Source organism: Tachypleus tridentatus, chromosome 9 (assembly GCF_004210375.1).
Source record: "Tachypleus tridentatus isolate NWPU-2018 chromosome 9, ASM421037v1, whole genome shotgun sequence".
NCBI lineage: Eukaryota > Metazoa > Arthropoda > Merostomata > Xiphosura > Limulidae > Tachypleus > Tachypleus tridentatus.
This window is the reverse complement of record NC_134833.1, coordinates 83349493-83376770: the sequence shown is the minus strand read 5'-3', so window position 1 is coordinate 83376770 and position 27278 is coordinate 83349493. Positions and strand designations below refer to the sequence as shown.

The 27278-nt window shown below is 31.9% G+C and overlaps 1 protein-coding gene across 4 annotated transcripts in view; it reads right to left on the bottom strand.

The window, feature by feature from the left end:
* LOC143225638 (uncharacterized) overlaps positions 1–27278 on the bottom strand; it is a 61954-nt gene continuing 34676 nt past the window's right edge. For 3 of the 4 annotated variants that reach the window (XM_076455420.1, XM_076455422.1, XM_076455421.1), the window contains exons 11-17: positions 25392–25479; positions 23225–23373; positions 21191–21265; positions 14037–14114; positions 8637–10716; positions 5129–5187; positions 1–2246 (exon numbers count right to left, since the gene is read on the bottom strand). In XM_076455420.1, the coding sequence (XP_076311535.1) occupies positions 1910–2246; positions 5129–5187; positions 8637–10716; positions 14037–14114; positions 21191–21265; positions 23225–23373; positions 25392–25479 (2866 nt within the window). In that variant the 3' untranslated portion in view covers positions 1–1909. The remainder of the gene's footprint in view (positions 2247–5128; positions 5188–8636; positions 10717–14036; positions 14115–21190; positions 21266–23224; positions 23374–25391; positions 25480–27278) is intronic. The other variant, XM_076455423.1, reaches the window with a different exon arrangement.

Sequence of the window (27278 nt, the reverse complement as noted above, 5' to 3'; positions counted from 1 at the left end):
TTTCTCATTAATTTTTATTCAAGTACCAATATCTGATAACTAAGCAATGCAATGACAACAAACGAATTACACAACTACTTAAGACTTGAGAATGAAAACATGACCAATGATTGCTGCTTATTATTTAAACTACCACAAATAACTGGAAACTAAAATTATCCTGCTGTTTAATTTTATATGAACACAAACATTTACATACATGAAACTGGTGAAACTAATCCGATGAATCGGGTAACATCTGTTTACCCTAAAAAAAGTGTATTGAAAGTTTACCACCAATTAGTTATTTTTTGTTTAATACCATTCGTTACAACACCACATTCTTTGCGAATCATCCCAACTCATTTTCAACATCAATCAATAGTGAATTCTCAGTTTTTAAATTCAGTTCGGACGCTATAATTCTTTAATCATTTCTACTATAACTGCTTACCTGTTGCTGGGAAATATCAGGACATATCTTAATCAAAGTGCATCTTTTGTGAAGTTAAATTCTACACTAGTTATATTTCGAATCAGTATTTTCAGCGTTCGGTATTTTTTAAAAGTCTAATTGTCTCTGAAAGAAACTATATTTTAATGTTTCTAAAATATTTTATCATTACAGAATGTGATCACATAGCATATAACGAAAAGTAACAATTTTCTTATTTAAAACTTTATTGAAGTGAATCTTCGGAGAATTTACCTGTCTGGAAAAACATCTAAAGATATACATAAAGAAACAACACTCAGTATATCTCCACAGGTAAGTAAGTATAAGCAACGTAAATGTAACACACTGTTATTCTTTAAAACTTACAAATGTTTTGGAAAAACCATTACATAGAAAATGTATATAGAAAATCATCATACACTTTCTATTATTCACCATCATTTATTGTTGTATCTACCTACTGTTGAAAAAATGATTTTTAGGCCTTTTTTTCTGTTGTCAAGAATAGTAAGTAATTTCATGAAGAAGAACGAGAACTCCTTGACGATGAGCTGGACCCACTTGAACCAGAGGAACTCCGACTTCTTCCCCTCCTTTGACGTTTCCTCTTATTACTCTTTCTACTACTACTACTACTGGAACTGCTGCTACTGGAACTGGAACTGCTGCTTTCTCTTGTCCTTTTCGCTACCCTGCTTTGATTACTTCTGGTTGATTTCTGTCTGCGTGAATCCTTTTCTTTCCTCAGTGGACTTCGGCTCTGTCGGGATGAAAACGTTCTTCTTTCGACTGGTGAGGTTCTCCTAGGCCTACTGTACTTGTCAGCACCTCTGCTACCTGACCTTTGGCGAGATCTCCTAATGAACCTCGTGTTCTGTCGGGAGCGGCTTCGGCTTCTGCTGAGAGAGCGAGAACGCCTTCTATATCTCGATGATTCTTGAGTCCTCTGACCCCGATCTCTAGAGGTTGGTGTTTGGCGCTTAGGAGAACGAGATCTGGATCTTTTCTTATTAATTCTTTCTTTAACAGATCCTCTTCTGGGACTTTTGTCTCTGTCATCACTTCTAGTTTTTTTGGTTCGTGGGCTTCTTGATTTGCTTCTAGAAACCCTTTTTGGTACACTGGTGGTTTCAGTTCTACTACTTCTTACAGGACTTTTACTTGCAGATATCTGAGAACTCTTTGGCAGATGTTTTTCTTTTTTCCCATCACTTTTCTTTTTTGAAGGCTCTGGACTCTCTGATCGTTTGCTGGCTTTGCTTTCTGACACTCTCTGGCTACGTCTGTGTGTTACAGATTGTGATCTTGGACTTTCGTCTTTAGTTTTCTTATTCTGTTCTTTTTGCTTAGGATCATCAGATCCAAATCTATTAACAACATTCTTCTGAGCAACTTTTTCATCATCCGAAACATCTTGTGACTTGACCCTCTTTTTGTTTCGTGATTTAGAAACTTCTTTCTCTTTATTCTCTCCTACATTTTAAGACCCTGACTTTTGGATTCTAACTTTTTTGTGCTATCAACTGAAGACACATTTTGTTGTTTTTCCTTCACATCACTTCTGTACTTGTACTTACCATCACTGGAGGAGTTTGATCTGGAGCTACTTGAAGAACTTCCTTTACCTTTCCTATCGTTTTTCTTATTTTTATCAAGACCTTTGTTGCTTCTGGAGCTATCAGAACTGCTACTGCTACTACTGCTGGAGCTGGAACTGCTACTTATGGAACTACTACTAACTGACGTTTTTCTTCTGGTTTTCTTTTCCTGTTGGGTTTTTTTCTTTTCCCTAAATGAGGTTTTCTTATTTCTGGAAAAAAAATGTATAGTGGAAAAGAAAACATATACAAGAAATTCCACTGATATAAGTTCAATAACAGACAAGTGCACCGGTTACAGCTTAAATACTGAGAGAAAAGCTGAAAATACCAAAAATTGAGTGTCATTCATTGTTGTTGTTTTTTTCAAAAGAGGCTATGTTTATTTTGCATCAAAAAGTAATTTGAGTATATTTGCACGTATACTGTAAATTGCAATCTTTGTTTATAAGATGTACCATAAAAGTGAACCTCAACTGTAATGCCAGCCATTTGTCAACATCAGATTATAATGTTAATGAATAGATAAGTTACAGCTTGTTATTTTCACCAATATATTAACATTACAAAATAGTGATTTTCTACAGCTAATATTAGGCTGATAATTCATCTCATCCCCCTTGGGGGTTGCCTAAAGAAACAAAAAAACGTCACATTTCTCACACTAGGGGAAATTTAGGATTCTTTAAAACATTGCCTAAGAACTTAAATTCACATACTTTTATGATTAGATGGATTATTAGCTACGGCTTTCAGCTATTTTTAAAATAAAATATTGAACATAACTCATTATGATGAAGGATTTAAAACATTTTTCATAGCTTTTATTATCTGAATAATACCCTCATTCACTGTATATTATACTGTTACTCTATTCATACTCTTTTAAAGGTAATAACAAAATATTTTGCTAAGGAAATCACAGTCTCTTTAAATTGTAGTTTCACTTCATATGGTGTGACTCATAATTATACTTGAAAATTGCAAGTTGACCCAAACTCTGGAAGAAGTTACACATACCTGGAATATATCAATAAATATAATAATCATGGAGCTAAAAATATCATATGAAAGTAGAAGTAAGGTACTGGATATTAATAATGTTATGTAGATAAAAGTCTGGAGGAAACTACTAAACTGGTAATCAATGTATCAAACATGTGTCCACACTAGGAAGTGCTTGCTGGAACCTGTAGAAAAAAACAGATGACCCATCTTTCCAATCCACTGTGTTTGACCATTATCATTTGCTACATAAAAGTTACTTTAACTACAACATTCTCTCCCCGAAACCTTTCCATGCCATAATCTTCACAACACAAATTACAGAAACAGTACACTTATAAAAACAGTTAATCTCTTTCTTCATAATACATGCACCAATTTTATAAAGACAAAATTACTTAATTCAGACAGCTGTACAGTGAATTTAGAGTGACATGTTAAGTGTAATGCACTGAGAGAGGAATGTTTCAAGTTAAAAAAGATCATTAATTCATAATTAACAGTCACGTTTTGACCAATTTCAGTGGGCACACACACATTACTGTAATCACTGTTGTTGATTTCTGTTAATCCAACTTTCTCTAATGTATAGTAAATACTAAAAAAAACCGTATCTGAAAAACAACTGCAGCTGAATATACAACCATCCCTCTTAGACTTGGTGACTGATATTAGTCAGGTTGATGACTGAGTGTTAACGTTCCTTCTCTATGTACTCAGCCATAATGAATTAGAGAAATTATAAGTGTAAAATAAAATGGGTCACATGACTGTAATTAGATTACTGTGTAATAACTCAATTAAAACATTAAAAAATGGAAAGTTACAATCTAATAGGCTAACACAAAGAATGACAGCTCTGAGAAAACAAGACTTGTCAGTTGTGGATTCATGGACATGGAGTAAGACCATATTGTTCAATCTAATTTGATTCAATGTGGGTATCAACATTTTGAGTTGCCTAATAGCTGAAAAAAATCTAAAATATACTGAAAGTACAACTATCCAATAAAACAGTCATACTATCTATACTGTGGTTTAGGTAAAAGTATGGTAGGTCTGTATGAGCTTTGTCTCATGAAACTGGGAGACTAAACCAATTCTAAAAAAATGGGGCAATTTAACAAACTGAAGTTGTTAGAAAATACATGTATCTAAAACTGGAATAACACCAGAATGAAAATGCACAAATAAGGTTTATCTTGTATCACATTATACATTTCAAAGACTGATACAAGATAGTGTAGAGCAAATACTGACATTACAAATGATACAATACTTAAACCTGTACAATCTAGTTAACTGTTCAAAAAGTACTGGTCCAACTATAATCAGACTTGTAAGATATGCAAAACTAATCATGGTATTAATACATAAACTTGGCTTGAAAATAAAATTTATATAGGTTTTGTGTAGATCAATATGCAATATTTCTGTAAAACTTGAATAACAGATACTTATATTTTATAATTTCAAGGGTGATCTTATTGGGTAGTCAGGTTAAATAGGTACTAATGATCACGTGAGTTACTACTCAACATTGTATACGTGTAGGTTAACACGTAACAACTGCATAACTGATACAGACTGGAGAGTATTGCAGCCTGTACATTAAACCAATCTGTACTTTTGTCCACCAATTAAAACTTGTATGTGAAATTAAGTCTTAAAAGTTATGCAAAAAGACAACAAAATTAAATGATGCTTTTGTACGTCTTACAGAACTCCAGTCAGTGTTTCCACAAGACTTTAAAATAGCTCCACATAAGGATATCTATTTACTAGAAATTATCCCTAATCTTAAATCCTATATCAGAAATCAACAATGCATGCAAGCTCTGAGATATTAGTCCAGTACTAGCCACAGCAAGGGTGACACCAAATTGAAGAAACACATTAGAGTACAAAAGAAAGTTATAAATATCAAATAATAACATTACAGTTTGCAGTATTTACAACACTAGATTTACACAAGCATTAATATGCAGTGCAAGGTTAAAAGAGGGGTTACTGTTGTATGTGGTGTCTCCCCATTAGTAAAGCTCATGATTACATTTTGTCATAAAAATTAAATAGAAAAGATAGTAACCTAATATGTTGATCACTGTCTTCAGGCTTGAAATCCAATTTCTCCACTTGTGTGTTCTCCTATGAAAAAAAAAAGACAGTTAAAAAATAAGTAATTTTATAAAATCACTTGTTTAGATATAGAATTTAAAATTTTCACAGAATTGGTAAAAAAAGAATAGGAACTTTGTACAATGTAGTTTTGGATTTTCAGTTTTCTGTAGAATATATTCAAAATCTTTTATATATTGTCAACAGCTGTACTTGTCCAAGCATTCATCTCTGTCATGTTTGAAAAACTCCACACTCAAGCACAGCTCAACAGTTTTGAAATGACAGGGAAACAGACAAATAATTTTGATGCAAAGTTTTATTTCAATAAATATTCTACACTAGACTGTTAGTAATTAATGATACTATTATTCACATTTGACCACGTGACATCATTTACAGAATAAAAATATAGATTTATTGTATATTATTGTCAAGCAATTCTTAGCACAATTGAAATGCTCAATTACTTTCCATGATGAGCAGTACAAGTAGCTCAGAGCTGTGGATCTAAGTGAAACCAACAGTGCAATACAATTAACCTTTAAGGTCTGTGAAATAATTTAAACTGATAAATTAACCTAAGTTTCCATCACTGGCACAGGTACTCTTGTTTGTTAAAAAGAATCTGCCATGTGACTTGAACAAGTTTTTATTGTTTCATTTTAAACTCAAGTGACAGATAGCTTTTATGTACTTAAGTATACACGTGTGATCAAGATATAAAACGTACTTTAAAAAGAAATTATTAGCATTTAACACATTTAAGGAAATTATACAAGTTTATATTAGCAAAAAAAAAAAAAAAAAAGAAGGAAAAATGAATTTAAAAACTAATGACCACAGATTTGTTCTGCTTTTCACAAATAACATTCATCCATTCTGATGCATAACTAGTGGAGCAAATGTTGTACTCCATTGGGGTTTTGAATAGTAATAATGGTAATAAAAATTACTTTTTTGCTTTACTAATTAAAGTAAGTGTTCAAAGTGCTGAATGTTAACTAGGATGCACTTACTGATTCGAAGTTAATAACCAGCAATTTGTACATTGTTTATTAAAATAAAGAATTACTTACTTATTGTTATTCAAAATATTTATGTGGTGCAACTTTCACACAACCCTTTACTTTCATCTGTTTTTCATTACTTGTTTACCTCTCATTTGCATTGTATTAGGTTTAACTATTAAATTGTTTGCCCAAAAATCTGTAGCCAGGATGAGCACTGAATAGATACTTAGTCATGGACCAGCAAACACTATGATACATAATCAGTTTACAAAATGTATGTAAAAAAAAACAAAAAACTGTTGTCCACGTGAATCCCACTGATGATTACAGACTTAATATTACCATGAGCAGGTCTTTAAAACCTATGCTAAAATGTATATGACACTTGGAATCATCAGTAATAACGTGGGAAGTCTGTAGAATTATTTAGTTAATTACTTGGTCAGTTCGTTATAACAAGTGGTGCTGTTAATATAAAAACAAAATTACAAAGCACTGTGCATTTTCTAGAACTAGCAGTGAACAACATAAAGTCAATGGTACTTTGAAGGTTAAAGACAACCTACAGGGTGTCCCGTAAGTCCCTACCCATCCATACATCTTATGTATCCAGTGTATCTGTGTGCTGTCCCTCATTCTTGCTGCATATTATGTGATGCCATGTTCTATGAGACATTTTCCTCAACATAGCAGGGGTTATTGTTCCAAATGCCATGGTAACAGCTGCCTTCAACTCATCATTAGTATTATTGAATATAACATAATAACATATGGATGGGTAGGGACTTAGGACCACCCTGTAGTTTCAGTAATTTCACCTAATATAGACAAATTGTTAAACAATGGGTTTTAGTGATTTCATTCATGGCTTGATGCTAATATGCTACAGTAGAGCTAATTAGCAAAATAATCAATTGCTCATACACTCAATTTCACTTAACACATTTAAGCACAGAATTTTTTTTTATTCCACAGATCAAACAAAAGGTTAATATTGTTTATACAATCTCAAACTTGTTTCCAGTCTAGTGCTAGCTTAAAAAAACTAAACAGCAATTCATTTTTGAAAAATACAGTCTAAAGAAATATAAAGCTGCACTTATTAATATAATACTATTAGATATAACTATTTCAGTTCAACAAACCCAAAGTAAGAATGAAAACAGTCATCATTTTTATCATTTTAATTCAACGGAAAATTACTGTCATTTGTTGTTTCAATTGTGAATACTACTTGGGAAATGTAAATTCAATTCATGTGATAATTTTCATGTCAACTTGATTTCCGAGTTACTCACAAATTAAAAAATAGAATTAAAATAATTTATTTAAAAATTGATAATCTATGAGGATATACTCAAGACAATAAACTGAATTCAGTTTTTGTTTCTTTAATTTAAAAATGTAAGTTGTTGTGAAAGTTTTAAATGGTGTTAGGGCTCTAAAAACATGATCCAGATTTTCATGAAACCTAAAATTGTAATTTTAGTAGCTGTTTTTTTCGCTTATTTTTCTCATCAAAACTTCTGGAATTATTAACTTATAATACTGATCATCTTTGTCACAACAGTTGCAACTCATTTCTGTTTGCATATTTCTTACATTCCACCCTCTTATCTTCAATGTTTAAAATGTTGTTAATGCAGTATCTACTGTGTGAAACAGTTAAGGGTATTTGAAACTTAAAAATTATAGTCCTTAAGAAAATTAAGTCTTTAAATGGAAAACAATAAACTAATGTGAAATGATTTAAGACTAGCAATAAATGTTTATTAATGTTGAACAATGAAAAGGAATGATTTCTAGGACTGCTTAAATATATTTATTGATTTTTTGTTTGAGAGGATGGCCTTTGTCTCAATAAATACATATTACACTCTGAAGTTAAACAAACAGTATAATCAAATTTTTCTTTACTTCATTAACTATGATACAGGAGTTTTATACAAGTGAAAAATGTTTCTCCCATAGCTAACAAAAACCTTATAAAACTCAAAACATTGAAACTTTTAACATTTAACAGAAATGATGTATTTGAGGCTTAGACAACAACTACAACATATTTATGTGATAATTTGTTGTACTTAAAAACATTCCTTCTCCATTAGTATATACCAAAATTCAGATCAATACAGATATATTAATTTTGTGGAACAAAAAATTTTCATTTATAAATATTTAGCAACCTTATAAGCAGCTATTTCTTGACAAATGTTTAGCAATAGTTATTACACAGTTTTCTTTACTTCACTAAAGAAACTTTTATTTACAGATACACTAATTCTTTAATTTTATTAAAACAGTTAAAACTAATCAGGTATACCAAGTTCTGACAAATGTCAAAACCATATCAATTACATATTTTGAGCATAATGTGGACGAAAATGCTATAAACTAAACTGTACAGTATATGTACATGAAATCCTGAGTTAACTGTTCAATATGTATATAACATAATAACCATACCTTCTCAGCAATTTCCTTATGGCTGTCTGTTACCAACACATTTTCAGAGCTTTGATAAATTGATGTGTCACCTTCTTCAGGAAGAGGTATATGAAAAGCTGGCGGAGGTATACCATCAAGATGGCTCTCAATCTCTGGTTCAGCAGGTGACATACGTGACAGAGTGTCATCGTCTACTGCTTTGCTCTTATTCTGCTTATCAGAATGTTCACTCTTACTTTCTTTAGGTGTGGGAGAACCAGTTACAACAGTCACATCTTTTTCAACAGTTTTTTCTACATCAGGGTTTTCATTCAAATTAGCCATTAGATTTTTATCAGTTGACAATGTTTTCACACTTTGTTCCTCCTGTGCCAAAACATTATTTTCAACTTCAAATGATTCACTGGTTTCATTTAATTCTACCACAGAAGAATCTAAAAATTCTTTTTTTGAGACATCTTCCACATTTTCTTTAAGCTTCACCTGGTCTATAGCTAGTTTTTTGGAAACAGTTTCTTTTGGAATACGTTTCTCCTGGGTATCAACTGATAATGCCTGGTAACTGATATCTTTTGGTGGTTCTGAAAATGTATATTCTTTTGGTGGTTTTTGAGGTTCCATATCTGGCAGAGGTATGTCACTAGGAAGAAAAACACTTTCTAGGGTATGATGTTCTTGTTTTTCAACACCACGCATGTTGGCTTCTTTTGATATAGGCTTTTCTTTGTTATCAAGTTTTTCCTTTAGAAAGTTATCTTCATGATGATCAATACACTGTGGAACTTCCCTTGGAGATTTAATTACAGAATAATCATTTGTACTGTCTTTATATTCTGGAAAGTTCTCTACCTCAAAACTAGCAATAGGCTCTGCTTCCATTGAAGATTTCTTGACATTACTACTTTCAGGGACTTTTGGTATATCAGCACAAGTATTTTGATGGTTATATTCTGTAGCTTCTTGAAATTCTAGAGAGATGACTCCTTCTCCATTTTCATTAACTTTCTCTTGATATGAGTGTTTCTCTGTATCAGATTGATCACCATGAGGCTTTGGACTTTCTATTTTTTTGTCAGGTTCAATATTTTCAGTCAAAATGTTTTTCTCAACTTCACCTGATAATTCATCCTTGCTTTTATCGTGTACTGGCGTATTCTCATTTTGTGTTGTTTCTGGTGTTTTGTGGTCACTTTCGTCAATATCACCAGGATCTTTAATGTCTGTTTCCATACTATCTTTTTCAACATCAACTAAAAGATGGGTCAAATTTTCATTTATTTCTTTAGAAGAAACATTCTGTTTCTTTTCTCTTTCACTTTCAATGGAATAATTCTTTTCCTGGAGGTGGTCATCTCTTTCTCTTTTATCATGATAATGAGGCTCTCTACTGCTAACTTTCCTCTCCTGGCGATAACTTTCCCTGTAACTAGTTCTTTTATTCTGCTGGTGAGTTTCTTGACTAGTCTCTCTTTTGTCTCGGTGGCGAGTTTCTCTGTTACTATCCGTCTTCTCTTGGCAGAGGTGGTCCTTACTAAATCCTCTTTTATCCTCATGGTAAGTTTCTCTACTTTTACTTTTGTAATGGGTCTCCTTGTTACTCTCTTTCTTATCCTGATTATGAGTTTCCTTACTACTATCTCTTTTATGATACAATTCCTTGTTACCATCTTTTTTCTCTTGATGCCTGGCCTCTCTGTTGCTTTCTCGTTTCTCTCGGTGGCGACTTTCTTTAACATTAAGATCTTTCTCTGAACTCTTTCGTTTACTGGTTTTTTCACTGTCATCCCTATATTTCTCTTTATTTTTTTTGGTATCATTATACTCCTTGTCTTCTCCACTTCTTTCTGATCTGTCTCTTGCTTTTTTTTCTCTTTTTAAAGAATCACTCTTTTCTTGCCTACTTCTTTTTTCGTCACGTTGAGATTTCTCCTCTGATTTCCGATGCCTGTCCTTGGAAGGATCTCTGTTTCTTTCTTTTGATCTACTTCGTTGTCTTTCTTTGATTCTTTCTCCATCTCTTTTGTCCTTTGGAGTTTTGTCTAGTGCACTACGTCCTTCTGTGGATTCTGTTCTTGCAATCCTATCACTTTTTTCATGGCTTTAGGCAAGAATGAAAAAACACATATGTAATTTGATGTTTAATTTTTCTATATAAAGATTAAAAGATGTACAGTCATATTAGAGCAATCATGAAACAGTTTGACAAGAAATTTTGTACAGAAATGATTTCAACAGCTTTAAGTTGAAGAAAATTACCTTTGATACACGTACTTATCAAGTGAAATGGTGACAAAAAGAAATGAATTCCTAGCTTTCTGGAATATTTAAAAATTACAAGGAACTAAATTCTAAAACTTTATTGTGGTTTGTTGCTTTGAAAATGTGTTTAACCCTATCTCTATGGTTCAAAGGGCATGTCATCATGTTTGGAGTTACATTTCAAATGTTATTGAAATACTATCTTATGAATAAATATCAATGTTTAGTATAAACTTGTAGATTATAATTCAAATTTTAGTATTTTGTGTTAATTTCTTAAAAGTAAATGTTAAGGAAACACCTAAATATTGATTTCTATGCATCACTTGGTCTACAGTTTTGATTCGAATTAGATGTTTGTGATGTCCAAGTACAGAGTTATGAAGGTGGTAAGTTCACAAGAGTGCTTCTTTTGTCTTGGACCTCGAAAGGAAATGGTGAGTGAAAATGTTGTTCAAAAGCTAGTTTTTTAGACCTTAATACAATTTAGTTACTAAGCCTGATAAATACAGTGTAATTCTGCAATAGAGAATGTTTTCTATTTCTTTATTTACCATTCTATCTTTCAAGAAAACTAACTGAAATTTAAGAACTTGTTTGTATAATAGATACACATGTAATGTATGACAACAGATTTACGACTATTTTACAAAATACTGGTTCATTAGAATAGACCATAGACAGATCACTTTGTATAAATTTTACACTACTGAATATGTTAACAAAAATACACATGCATTACATCATTGCAATTTCTGTAATGTTAGTTAGGCATAGCTGGTTCGTCTTGTTTTGAATTTTGCTCAAAGCTACACAAGGGCTATCTGCACTAGCTGACCCTAATTTAGCAATGTGAGACTAGAGGGAAGGCAACTAGCTGGTCATCACCACCAACCGCCAATTCTTGGGCTACTCTTTTACCAACGAATAGTGGGATTGACTGTCACATTATAACACGACTATTATCGAAAGGTCAATAAAATAAAAATAACGAATATATAGTGATGTATAATATTATGATATTTAAGCCAATTAGACTAAACATTTGTGGTTTTGTGTTATAATTTATTGTCATCCTAAAACTTAAAAAAGCATAATTTATATCCAATTCCTAATTTTTTCTGGTGTTTATGAGATCAGTCAAATCAAACACATAAGAGATAAAACAGGTTAAGAGGTTATACAAATTTTGCATGTGAAATCTGAAGATTTTCTGAAGCACAGAAGTATTTTTTATCTTAAAATCAAATTAACTTTGTATGTTGGATAGTGAACATTAAAAAAAATTCACAAGCAACTCATTACAAAAGCTTTGTAATGTTTACTAATAATTTGTAAAATTTGTGAAAATACACATTGTATTAAAAGTTATAGTATGAAAACTGTAACAAACAAAATGATTATGAGGTCTCTTCCTGGGACCAAGTCTATAGCCAAAGAGTTAATAGCATTACAAAATAAAGAAAGTGATACTAGTACCTTAATTAAAGGTGATATTTTGGTGCAAAAATTACAACGACTGACTTCTAAAATATTTTTCTAAATAATGAATGGAATCCACAAACGTACAATTTTATTACAGTTTATCACCCTGAATGACTTATTAAAAACTGATAATGGATAAGACTTACAGTCAATGTTTTTGATATGTATAGAGTATGTCAAGCACGTAAGGGAAGACTACTGTGGTGTGTCCAAATAAGTCATCTGAGTAAGACTTCAAGTAATACTGTGAAATTATCATTATAGTATTTCATAAAAAGTGCTACTTCTACACCAGCGTCAACATGAATGCACAAACAGCACAGGGAATGTAATCATACGCAAGACTGTCAAGTGGCCATTGAATGAAGCTGAAACCTGACGAAATTTAAGCACCTGATACCAGATGTGTAGTGTATTAAACATTTTCTTTAAGATTTGAAAAACAAAGATGTTGTAGTGCATTTGGATATTATTAATTCAGTTAAGTGAGGTCTCGATTCGATTCAACCTTGCCTCATATTTCCCTTCTTGGGGAAAATTTCTAATTGTACATAATGATGTGCTACTTCTAATATTTCTACAATTAAAACTGACTCTTACAACTAATATTTGCACCAGTCAGATTATTAACTATACAAACCAACTGTCACAGGGTGAAAGTCCCATCAAGTTCTATTCTTCTTACTCAAAGAAATGAAAACTAAGCCATACAGCATTTGAGATATGTTAGCACAATTAAACTTTATCCAATAAAACACTTTCATGTAGTTTCAGTTCCCACTTCTTCAAAAAAATTCCTGACAGCATGTCACCTTCAATACTTTCATTTTACGTTAGACTAAAGTAGAAACAAATCACCCTACTGCAAAAATGGATGGAATTACAAATTAAATCTCCCGTACAGCTAGCAAAGCAATTATCAACAGATAAAAAAAACCACAAAAACTCTTTACACTTTGACATTCAATAATTAACTAAGACAAGAGGCCAATAAATTCTGGTATGAAAAATACATGTGTCCAAGAACAGCAATGGAATTTAAGATATATCAGCTCTGTCCAATTGAGATAAAGGATTAAAAAGTGCTGGACTGTAAATATATTGTCTAAAATTAATGGAATTTCTCACTTTTAAGTGAAATTAATTTTGTTTCTTTGTTTTGGATTTCATGCAAAGCTACACTAGGGCTATCTGCGCTAGTTGTTCCTAATTTAGCAGCGTAAGACTAGAGGGAAGGCAGCTAGTCATCATCACCCACTGCCAACTCTTGAGCTACTCTTTTACCAAAGAATAGTGGGATTAACCGTCACATTATAATGCCCCATCGCTGAAAGGGTGAGCATGTTTGGTGTGACGGGGATTTGAACCTGCGACCCTCAGATTACAAGTCAAGCACCTTAACCACCTGAAAAAAGTAAAATTAAACTAAAAGGTCACAGGAAAGCAATGGTTTGCATTTTACTTTGCACATTTATGTAATTTCACATTAGGAAACTCAATCTCAAAATAGCAATTTGCTGCAGTAACAGATAAAAGAGACATATAAGGTCAAATGTAGGTTATGCCAAGTATCTGAATGACTTTCATCTTCCTTGCAACAAGACAAAGTTACACTAGTAAAAGTCCATTTAAGAAAAATAAACTTAAAAATATTACATGTCCTAAAACACATACTTAACATCCTTTCGATCTCTCCTACTTTCAGATTCATAATCTTTTCTCACAGCTATTCCATTTGCAGCAGCTGTACTCCTAGAAAGAGAGAGAAACAGTACTGAAAAAACAGCTGCTGTCTAATTAATTGTACCTGTACGTATATCAATATTTCACAGTGTGAGTTCAGTGAAAATACACAGCAATGATTAAAATACTGAACAGTGGTATACACATCATATACTCAGATTAATTTTATTCAAAAATCATAACACAACAGCACATCTATGATAAGAAAAAAGCAACATTTATACATGTAAGATAAGACACAAGAGATTAGAGAGTGGGTACAGTAGAATGGATCGTCAGAAAATTACAGCTTATGATATTTAAGTTGTATTTGTAACTCCAACATGTGGTAAAATTTTTCAAGTGAAAAGTAAGAGTAGATATGGGTGTCCTTAAGTCCTAACATTTCATTTACAACCTATCTGCAACTAGTCATATGAGGACCAACTCAGAGAGAAAAATAAAATTGAAACAACATTAAAGGCAACTGGTGACATTAAACAAAAAAACATCTCACTTTACACAACATTACGTAACAACAGGTGCTTCTTTTGTTGTTGTTGTTGTTGCCAATCGTATACAGCATAATTAAATGCTGCCATAGCTGAAACTGCACTGCTGAATATTCAGATTGGCTTTACCTTTATCTCTTTGACTAGGATCTGGAGTGATTGCACCCAATCTGTAACCATGAAAGTAGTCATACTGTAACTTCTGGTAATGTAAGTGTATTTTCAGGAGATTTTGAAGAGTATCCAGTAGACATTGTAAGTCTTTCATACACAAAATATGAGGGTCTTCAATTAAATATTTGTATGCATTTTTTTTTTTTTGGAATATTGGCTATCAAATATGGAAAGTAATTTTGATTTTAAGATTAAAAATACTTGTATTTATCTGAAAGTTGTCAAATTTCAGTCACATTATTTCTCTATAACCTCCTAAATAACTACCAAACATTTTTTTCCAGAAAACTTTATATTTTATCTGTTTTCTCTGTCATAATCCTATATTGGGTTAGTCAATTTGACTGACCTTGTACCCACCATAAACATCAGGAAATAAATTTAAATCACCATTTTTAACTCCCAGAATGACTGGAAATTGTAACAAAAAATCACAAACATTTATTCTAAAAATCTTAAATCTTGTAACGGTATACACTGGTTTATATTTATCCATTTTCTGTTCTATTAACTTTTTGTAAAATACAATAACATTTCAGTTACTGTACATTACATATATATTTATATAGTATTACTATTTAGAAATAAATTATTAAATTTCAGTAATTCTTCATTAAACATAGAAGAGTAAATAAACAGAGTAGAAAACTGATCTCTACTGCTTATGATGTTACAAAGTTTCTTGCTAAGCCTCATCAAATTTGAAATAAGCTATCAACTACTACACCAATACCACAAGCTTCCACTAATTTACCAGATTTCCTAACTAAGCTATATCTGTGTCTGAGGTTCTTACTTAATATTCTACCTTGTCAAAATTAGTAAGCTGTGTTTCTAATTTGTAAGAAACTATAGAAATTGTATTGTGGGTATCATAGAACATAATTTGAATGGAAAAAGACAATATATCACATGACACATAAAAAGCAATATTTCAAAATTTTATAATTAATTTCAAATTAAGTAATATATAATACTAAAACTTGAATTATAAACTACAGTATGATACCATATTTACTGACAAACATTCATAAAAAAAAATTTATTAAATGTTTTGAATGTAAGTCTACAAATATGATGACATGCTTTCTGACCCCTACCCACAGTGAAGTGGTTAAAAGTAACAATTACACTAGATAGAGAATATTTTCTGAAGTTCTCTTTTATGTAGCTATAAGATTTGATATCAAGTTCTGTAACACAGAAGTATAAACTTTCCTAATTATTAGCCCAATTTTCTTCATTACTCTGATATTCCAGGTTTGTGGGAGCCATGTATCTAAGGCCTGGAATGACCAAGTGGTCAAGGTGTTTGACTTTTAATCCGAGGATCGCGGGTTCGAATCCCAGTCACACCAAACATGCTCACCATTTCAGCCCTGAGGTGTTAAAATGTGATGGTCAATCCCACTATTTATTGGTAAAAGAGAAGCCCAAAAGTTGGCAGTAGATGGTGATGACTAACTGCCTTCCCTCTATAGTCTTACACTGCTAAATTAGGGATGGCTAGCACAGATAGCCCTCGTGTAGTTTTGCTTGAAATTTAAAAAACCATGTATCTATCTATGGCCTAAATTCTGGAGTGAGTGTTTTTAACCCAAGATATGAGAAGAAAAACTTGGATAAATGATAATACAAAAGCAACTAACATGTTCAAATGAAAACCTTTTCAAGTTTATTTTGTGTAAGGTTTTGAGCAGATACCCTTTGTCAAGCAGTAAAGGCAATGTAAAGTTTGTGACAAGACTTTTACTAATTGAAAAAGGGCATTCACTCAAAATGTCATACAAACTAGAAAGTTTTTATTTATATGATGTTACATATTCTTTAATATTTATTCCTGACCTAGATGCACTGATGAATGTTGACACAAGTTACAACAAAACAAAGCTGATTATAAGGTTTTATCCAACTTGAGAGAATATATTTTATATATTAATGTATAAAGCCACAAGATGACCAAGTCTCAGTACTAAATTTAATGATTAGCTAGTCTCACATGTTTTTACTATGAGACAGTTTGGTGTAGATGTACATGTTTGTACTGTCTCATAGTAAAAACATATATGAGGCTATTTAATCACTAAATTTATCTGGATAATATTACTGCTGCTCTACTGGGTTAATGGAATATGATATAGCTCTAACCTACAGCATTCAGATAACCACTGTCAGGATATAAAAAAAAAAGATCATTCAAAATACATGTTAATTTTTTTAGCCAGTTGTGTACCTCACAAGAGAGTTAGAAGCAATTATTTTAAGGTGAATGTTATGGTAAGTTTAGTTACAAAACTTGGTAAGCCATATATTGTGTTCATAACTCAGTGATGTCATGATCATAAAATATCACATGAAATTTATTGATGTCCAGTATATATAGCAAACAGATAATTTAGTAATAAAATAAAAATAGTGTTCTACTAGTAGAAACAGCAGACAAAGCAGAAGAGAAACAAAGTCATGTAAAAGAGATGTTCAAACAGAGAAAGAAGGCCTAACAGTTAATTTAAGCCCAATTATTGATACATTAGAATAAGACTAACAGCACTGAAAAGAATAGTTTATTTGATCAATGAGTTCTAAAGCAATAGCACCAGCCTGTGTAGACTCTGACAAAAAGTAGATGTTTATTGAATATAGGCCTAAAAACAAAGGAGTAGATGATTTTAGATGTATAGGCAGGGTTCAAAATTTTCTATTTAAAGCCGGCCATGTCTGTTAAAAAAATCAAGTTTGACTGGCACTTTCCCATCTATCACTAGACATCATGACCAGTGGTCATATTCCTAACATATCGGACACAAATACATCATCCCCTCAAAAATAAGTGAGGCAAAAGCTGTGTATGCACAGCCCAAAGATTTTGCTTAAAAGTATATTCTATAATGAGTGGAAAATAACTTACAAAATTTAAGATTTAATTTAAGTAAAAAAATAAAGCACATTAAAAAAAAACGGTCGTGAACCCTCACAAAATGCACTTTTTAGGTCGCCTTATCTGTGTCACGTGATTGCCAAACATTCACGACAATCTGACCATGGCATCTGATAGTAAAAATACGGGAAAGTCTCACAATCTATTTCAGTTTGGCTTCATGAGCAAGACTAATGAATCAGAAGACAATACTACGGAACCCTGAGTGAAAGAACCCAAGCTTGTTGACCCAAGTCCAAGTGTTAAAGCAAAAACTGTTACTGCTAGTACTGGTGCTAAGCCTACTCATCGTTTCCAGGATGAATAGAATAGAGGCCGACCATGGCTGGAGTATAATAACACTACCGGACTGATGTTTTGCTCAATTTGTCAGGAATATGACCAAAGTAGTGGAAGGCAGAAGAACACCTTCATAACAGGATCTTCCAACCTAAGAGCAAGTGCTATTAAGGAGCATGAAAACAGTCGCACCCACAGTCTAAGTTGTCAAGCTAAGACAGCAAAACAAACACCTGATTTAACTCCATGATGAAAGAATTGAGCAAACTTAACCAGACTGAGAAAGATTGTTTGCTTGTGCTGTTCAGGACTGCCCTTTATATGGCTTTGAATGCCAAACCATTCAGCAATTTTCAAGAGCTGCTGTTGCTGCAGGAGCACAACTTTGGTATGAACTTAACAGAACATTATGCCAATGACAAACAAGTAGTTATCTTTATGAAGTATATTGCAGAAACAATTAGAATTATGTCAGATCTCATCTGCACACCTCATTATTTGGCATTATGACTGATGGCTCAACAGACACTGCCAACATTGAGCAGGAGATAATCTATTCAAGATACTTGGACAGTGACTGTTACCCAGTAACCCACTTCCTGTGTCTGCAGTCAGTTGAGAAGGCTGATTCTGAACACTTGCTACAGGCACTTAGTTCAGGTAAAGGTTTCTTAATTACCTGGGATGAGAATTTTCTGGATTTATCCTGAATTCCTAATTAAGAAAAATTAAGATGGACAATATTTCATGTACATTTGTGTTTTAATTCAGGTTTACATAGTCATTCCATTATTAATATACATCAGTGAAAACTCAAGCATTTTTCAATTGATTTAAACCAAGAAGAACCATGTATTTACCACTGACAAAATTGGAGCCTAGCCTAGCACAACTAGCGTAATATATAATGGAGCAATTGAATTTTCCAAAGTACAAATTTACATTTTTATTATTATTAAATAGAAAGTAACTAATATTGGGTACTAATTTTTATACTTGCAGCATTGTCCATATATGACAAGTTTCCCGACTGGCTTGAATCAATTGTATGCCTGACAGCTGATGGGGCAGCTGTCAATTTTGGCACAAATAAAGAACTTGTCAACAGATTGAAGGTGCAAAAACCTTATTTGATAGGGATCCACTGTGTTAGTCACAGATTGGAAATTGCAATTAAGAAGACCATGAAGAACATCCCCTTACCTTGATTGTATCCAAACCTTTTTAGAAAACCTATGGAAGTTTTATGACAATTTGCCATATAACTAGGCTGGCCTCAAAGAAGCTGGTAAAACCAACAACATTGTTGTTAGAAAGCCAACAAAAGGGACAGGAACCTGGTGGGTGGCCTACAAAGAGTGTGCTCTGGAGTCAGTTTCTCATAACTGGCTAGCTTTAGTGGAGCATTTGTATCAAGTAAAGCTGCATGACAAAGGTGAATGTGGACAGAAAGCTGCAGGATTATAAAGTACTTTGACAAGCCTTAAATTCATCCTGTACATGGACATACTCTTAAGAGCTCTGCCTGTTCTGACATCTCTTGGTCTCAAAATGCAAGACAATTCTGCTACTATGAACACTGTTTCTGACAAACTTGCTGTTTGCAAAGAGAAGCTGGCTATCTGTTGAGATATCCCAGAAAATTGTTAAAGAGTTCACAACATGTGAACAAACTGGCAAGTAGTTACTTAGAGGAAAGGTGACTGCTATTAGTGGTCAGACAAGGGACAGAGGCTCAAAAAGTACCACAAAAGAGACAGTTGTTCAATCTATGGCTGAAGAAACTGCCATCTTTGTAGGTAAAATTGTCACATATCTGAATGAGAGATTTGAAGAATTTGATAAGGATTTTATTAGTGCCTTTCAAATCTTTGAACCAAGCAACTGGCCTAAAAGCAAGGAAGCATTGTCGTCTTTGGCCATAATGAACTCCAGACACTATTGGATTACTTTGGTGCTCTGCTAGAAGCTAAGGGTTTCAACACTGCAGCTGATATTTGTCAAGCTAACTTACATGAGACACTGCTCAAAGCCACAAGATTTGCCAAATCAGATGAGTCCCTGGCTAGTAGTGCAAGTGAATTGTGGGCCTACACGTTAAGTCAAATTACTGTTGAGAACGGTAAACCTTTCCCTGGATCAACAGTGTTGGCCTTGGTATGCCTCATGCAGGTGATTTCCGTGTCATCTGCTAAACCAGAAAGTGGATTTTCCCAAATGGCAGTTAGTAAGGATGACTGGCAGTCCAAACTAATAAATGATTCTCTTAATGACAATAAAATTAGCTAAGAATCAGACCTGTGATCTTGCAAGCACAGAATTACTGTGCAAGTCTGTATAATCCTGGTGAAAGGACAGTAAAAAAAAAACCAGACGATTTGCGAGTCCACATGGAACTCACACACATAAAGACAATAGGGATACTGAGTCTACATCAGCTGATGTCTTAGTGCTGGATGACTAAATCTACCAGTTTGATTGATGTGTCATTTTTAATGGATACAAGGCTTGTTGCCACTTGCTTTGAAATGTTTCAGTGCCATAAATAAAATGATTCTGTTTTATAATAATAATTGTCTCTACTTGATTTCTTGTTTTTGGTAATGTCTGGTGACAATTTTGATGTGTCATGCTAAAATTTCAAATGTCCGACAATTTTCACTGTCCAGCAGGACAAGTGTCCTGCTGAAAATTTAGAATATTTCTACCCCTGATAGGATACAACTGTGGTAACATAACAAAAAGAACATGAATGATTTTGAATTTGATAAGAATAAAAGAGAAATGTATTTTGGTTTGTGAAGTAAAATTTTAAAGCAATTGAATAGGTCTAAGAGAACTATACAGTGTTTATGATATGCCTAAAATCATCTCTGGTATAAAGAATCTGTCGTACGTATGTTTAACTAGTTCTCAGTATGTATTATTTTGAAAACAAGTGAAGTGCTGTTTTGTTTTTTTCAATTTATCATCAAGTCACAGACACCTGCTGGAGAAGAATTCTTAGCCCAACAAAAAAACACAGTATATATTTTAACTAAATATATATATATATACAATATAAAAAAGTAAGTTTCCTGACAACCATAATATAGGATTATTTAACTAGAGCAAAATATTTAAGATTGTTACTTTTCAGCATTAACATTGTTAGTAAAGTTTAATTTTAAACAAAACAATAATTTAAACTGTCAGATACACACTTCAATCTTTGGGTGGCAGACGCATCACCAGCACCACTTCTTACGCCTTCATCATCATCTGTTGTTGATGACTGCCTGTCAAAAGTTAGGTTTTCAATTTTAACACACTATTACCTTTTGATCTTAAAATATTTAATTTACCCAAGAAAGATTATAATAACATTCTTGTCATAAATTAAAAAAAAGGGTGGGTGTGTATGGGGGGAGGGGAATATTACACCTTCAGAGAGAAGGTGTAATACTCTAATATATAAGCTAGCTCTTTACATGAAGTTATCTGGTGAATTCATATTAAACAATTAGACAAAGTGTTTTTATGCAACAAACAAGTAAGGAGAAATATTAATACTACTTTGAACTACTAAAAATATTAATAGGAAATTATCATGCCAAATAACAGATTAAATTATATAACATGGATCTATGTACACATGATCAGATTACATGAAGTAAAAGAGCTGCAGGCTTTTTACAGAAAGTACTGTATTTTATGACTTTTCACTCCAACTATTTGTTATTTAAAAATTAGTTTTTTTTCAATTTAAATAGCAAAAACATAAAAACATGTTTTTCAAAGACCTTCAGAAAGTGCAAAAGTATCTAACTGGTAAGAGGTATCAAGACTATTTTGAAATAAACAGCTTTAATACTAAAGTTCTGTGCTGGAGAAATGAAGTCACATTTTACAACAAACATTCAACAAAAGTAACAGTATATATTAGTGTCCTATCCTAACCAACCCTAGTTATATTTTTACTGGGAAAGCATAGTTTTTAATCACCTAATATTCAATATGTTTTGTTTATAGGAGGAGATAAAAATATATACATCTGTCAGAAAATGTAAATTAGTTTAACTTTTTCTGTTATGCATCATAAAAACTTCAGTTACAACAAACAAAAAGTACTGTTAAAAAACACAACAGATTATTAAATATTTGTAATGAAATGCATATAATTTCTATGCCATTTTACATTGTAGTTACAGGAGTTTATCTGTTGTTTTTGTATTTATATTGAAAAAGTTTTACACAAACTGCAGTGTAAAGTACCAGAAGTGTTAAACCAGTAAATTGTTAGTATAAAGTTTAAGATTAAAGTTACCTTTATGATAAAAAAATCAATTCTACTCTGAATTCATGCATTACAGATTTCAAACTAGATTTGTAAAGATTATTTTCTTATGAAAAAAGCTTTGATTTTATATAACTATGCTAATATTTATTTTAAAATATGCTATACACACATATATAGTGATTACCAAAAACTGACTAAATAGATTTAGGCAATTCTACTTTCTTTTAAATACTGGACTACAAAAAACAAGTTCAGATATCTTAGATGTTTTAATGCTGTAGCGAAAAATCTGAGTTATATTCATAGGTGTATTCTTTAAATGAATCACAATATGTATACAGTAGAAAATGATTAACCTGATAACCTGTGAAGACAAATCGCAAATTAACATCACGTACACACGTTACACATGAACTTTGAAAAATTATTCAGCTTTATTTCTAGATTTTTTAAAAATATAATTCATTGGACTAATATTTTAAGAGTTGAATTACTTAAACTTGTAAAGTTGGAAGTAGCTTAGTGTTTGTTTGCCAATCAGACAATGGTTTTTAGTCTAAAACTGGAATGGCCCATATTCAGTGGCTTGTATATAGTTAAGATGCAGAAGATGGATGAAAAATGTCAATTTTGTGAATATACTTAAGGATATTGTTAGCATATCTTACAGTTAAACCTTATGCCATCACCTCCAAACATATTTATACAGAAATCAATTTTGCACGAACAGTACTATGTTTAAAAATGAGGCCTTCTTTACATCCTAAAATTATAACTGATAAGCAGATATGTCACTTCAAAAATACATTTTTCTTAATGAAGGAGCAATTCCATAGACAAATGGAGATACTAAATTTTTTCGTTAAAAATAAACAAGAAATCTGTCAATTAAAACGTCCTAATGACAAATTCATGACTTAATTTTTAATTATTAATTGACCAATAGAAACATTCTTACTCTAATTGACCGGCTTCATCATCTTCGAGAGCTATTCGATTTGCCAGTTCATTCTCTTTCAGTGATTTCACTCTAGCCTGGGCTTGCTTCCAGTGAGGTGGGGTTTCACTGCCTGATCTGCTTCTGGATCGTGAAGGTGTTCTATATCGCTGTAAAAGAAATTTTATTAATGTATTTTAAATGTGATCTTGAAATCCATAGATAAGACTGAATAATTATATATTGTCAAATTCTGTGATGACTCTTGCAATAATTTGGTACAAAATTTCAATCCATTAGATAAATTTTACCATTTTTTTAAACCTTATTTCATTAAAGAAAAATAATAAATACAAATCCCAAAACTAAAATAATTTATTGTAGTTTGATTTAAAATGTCATTTTTGAACTTACCTTAATAACTGATTTCTGAATATGCAAAACTATTTAATACTGAATTACCTTGTCTGGGAACTAAACTTAAAGACAGATGTTTGTATTTAATCTTCTAATGACGACAAATTTTGTAAACTTCCTGGCCTATACATCCTGAACCAGAAACAAAGAGTATTATGTTCACCGAACCTATGTAGGATACATGGATTCTAAAATGCTGAAACAGTAATTTAGAATTTATTGATTTAGAAACATTTACCACATTCAGTATGTTACGTTACCCAAACTTTAATTTGAGCTGTACTGTTACTTACATACATCAATGATATAAACAGAGAACCATCAGAAAATTACAACCAATAATAAGTAGATCTTAAATTCCTACAATGTACTTCAATTCTGTAACCATGGTAAACAAACCATATTTAAACTTCTTTCTAGTACCATAACATCTCCTCTTTCAAAGCAAATGAACAAAAACAAAAACATTATGATTAAGTACTTAAGATATTTCAAGAAAGTTATCCACAACTATAAAAAGGTTTAAATCTTCATCCAGCAAATAGTCACTTCAGTTTATAAACATGCTAACAACTTTGCTGTTGCAAACAAAACTTAAATTATAAATTTCTGAAAACAATGATAATTTACAAACTGAGGTGTCACAATCATATGGATTGGTCAACCTCTAATCCCAAAGTTTTCCTAACCACTACTAAGTTATTTTGTTTTATATCTAGTTTTATTTACACTGTCACACCTGTCAGGCTAATATTAAAATATGAAGGAAATTTGTTCACTTGGCCATATTACAAGCAGAAAAGTTCAGGACTTCAGATGTTTTGCAGCACACAAGGAAACAAACATATGAGCTGAACTGGTAATTCTAATATGTCAGCTCATCGGAATTATTTCATGCATTTTGTTCTAAATAGAGAACTGATTTAATGATCTTATGATTTATGTCAGCTGCACAACATGAGATCAACAGTTTTTACATTTTACATACATCAAGTTAAACCAGTTAATTGATTCAAGCTTGAAAAAGTAATAGGAAAGATTTAAAACTGATACCCTGAGTACAAACTGATGCTTTTAAGATATTGATACTGAAACATGAATACACGATTACAGAACATAAAAATAGGACAAATTACATCTGAATGTTAAAAGTTGAATGTCTATAGGTTCATACCATCTGAGAAAAAGTGTCTGGTTTTATTAATTATTACATATCCATCAGCAATTTTTTGAACAGAAAGAGAAATATAAATATTTAAGTCTTAATAAATTAGAACTTTAGCTTCAATTACTTAGTTACTTTAGCCATTAATAGCATTTAACGAAATACTCAACTATTTTAAAAGGAAATTTAAGAAATATTGGTAAATTATTACACTTTTTTCCTATAATACTCAACATAAAAAATTTCATTGTTTCTTGCTCAGTGAACTCTTAAAAGCTATACCCTTATACTTTTCCCACAGAAAAGCCTATGTGATAACTTTTGCCTGTAAATTGCCAATTAATATCTATTAAAAATTGAGTTTGTTTCAAAAATAAAAATTACAAGGAAAAACATTAGAAGCACCTTTCAATTTATAAGTATATTAATATTGTCATTATACATAAAAGAATTCTTTGGTTTGTTAAAGTTGATTCATCAAAACAATTCCCTAAAAAAGTCACAGACAGTGACTTCAGCAGTGATAACTTGGAATTTTAAAGTCACACATCAAGTTAACTATAAATAATTCTTTCACGACAAATACAATTTTATAAATAAGCATACCATGAATCCTCTGCCTTTTATCTTCCTTCCTGACCTTGAAATTTTTGGTCTGCGCTGATAGCGTCGCATTTCACCTTGATATAAAAATCTGAGAAGAAATGTTTTAACTTGTATAAGAGGCAAGTTAAAAGGCACAATTAAACTAATTTGAAGAGTAATTGTTCAATGAGTGTGTCTATTTCAGTATTTCAAAACTTTTTCAGCAACTATATTAAATATAACCGTACAACAATTTCCAAATTGAAATAAAATAAAATATTGTTAATAGTCTCTAATTCTTTAACTTGCAATTGAAGTATGCAAAATTCATGATTGACGGCTTAAAAAGAAACTGAAGTGATTTCAGTAGGTGTTCAGATTAGTCCACGTCCAAGTTAAGAATACATCAATAAAGTTTATTGACATGAACTTTTTTATGCAAATAAAAGTTACCAAAATTGTGCTAAAGATTATATAACTGTGGATATGTTTGTTTAGAAATGAGTGCAAAGCGACACAATAGGCTATCTGTAATCTGCCTACCATGGTATCAAAACAAAATTGTGTTTTTTTTTTTTGCAGTGCGAGTCTGCAGACATACCACTGTGGCACTAGGGGACAATATAACTGTGGAAACATTATAAAATAAGACTGTTCTTAGTCAGTAATACAACTAGTTTCTCTGCAACAGAATAAGAAGTAGATAGTCAATCAGTATGTTATACTATTACAGTACTTATGGTAGATAAATTCTACAGAACATGTTGAAAAATAATTTAAATTGAGAATCCACAGCTCTGTACCCACTGCACAATACCTTGTTCTATTCTAAGTAATCACCTGCTATCAGAAAGAGATCCAATGAACAGACTGCAAGTAATCTATTCATTAAAGTGGAAGTCATATCACAAAATTAACTAAGCCAACTAAGGTAAAAGTTGTTGTAATTAATGTGTAAGCTCAGCTCACTTTACACTTGAGTAACATGTCTCATACAGGCCATTTATTTTAACAGATGAAATAGCAAGTGTATAGGTAAAAATACAAAAGTGTATTTGGAGATTATATGATTTTATTTGCCTAGTAACATACCAAGCAAGGCTGAGGAAACAAGAGGGAGGGAAAGAAGGTAAATGTATCTAAACAAATATTAAAAAATGATCAACATTCAATGCTTATAATAAAGAAATAGCCACAAGACAGTCACAGTGCCTTGATCTCCAAAGTGCAGATTCTCAGAAAAAAAAAAAAAAAGGTGTTGCCAAAAAGAAGGCAAAGAAAACATGGGAAGATCACAAAAATAAATGTCTCTGCAAGAGGGTGTTCAGTTGGAAAAACATATAAAACATTATATTTGGTGGTTCCAGATTGATCAAAATATACAAAGAAACACTAATCAAGGACTTATACTGATGGCTCAGAAAATCCTCAAACATTAGGAACATAAGGAAACTATTAAATACACAATACAGTGATTCAGACAGATACAGAATACAAAGATAAGTCCTTTGACCAAATATCCAAATGTACAGTCTCAAGTTATAAGATATTTACCAATCTATCTGAAGAATACATGATTACAATTCCTGGTCATATTTTGAATGCCAATGCTACTTCTCTAATACTGGAAACATGATCATGCCCAGACAGCAAAATAATGTATTTTTTTAAGGGACAATGGGCTCAAAAAACACACAACTTTACATGTTGTTCTTAGCAGTAAACAATAAGATATAACTGTTGTTGGTTGCAAGAGAAAAAATGATTGATCTGATGAATATATAAGAAAACAAATGAAAATCATTCATCCCCTAATAACGTAATGATAAGTATAGATAGTCTTATAACAATCACTGGAAAAATTAACAAACTTTTACTACTATTCTATAGCATGTTAAAAGTCAATGG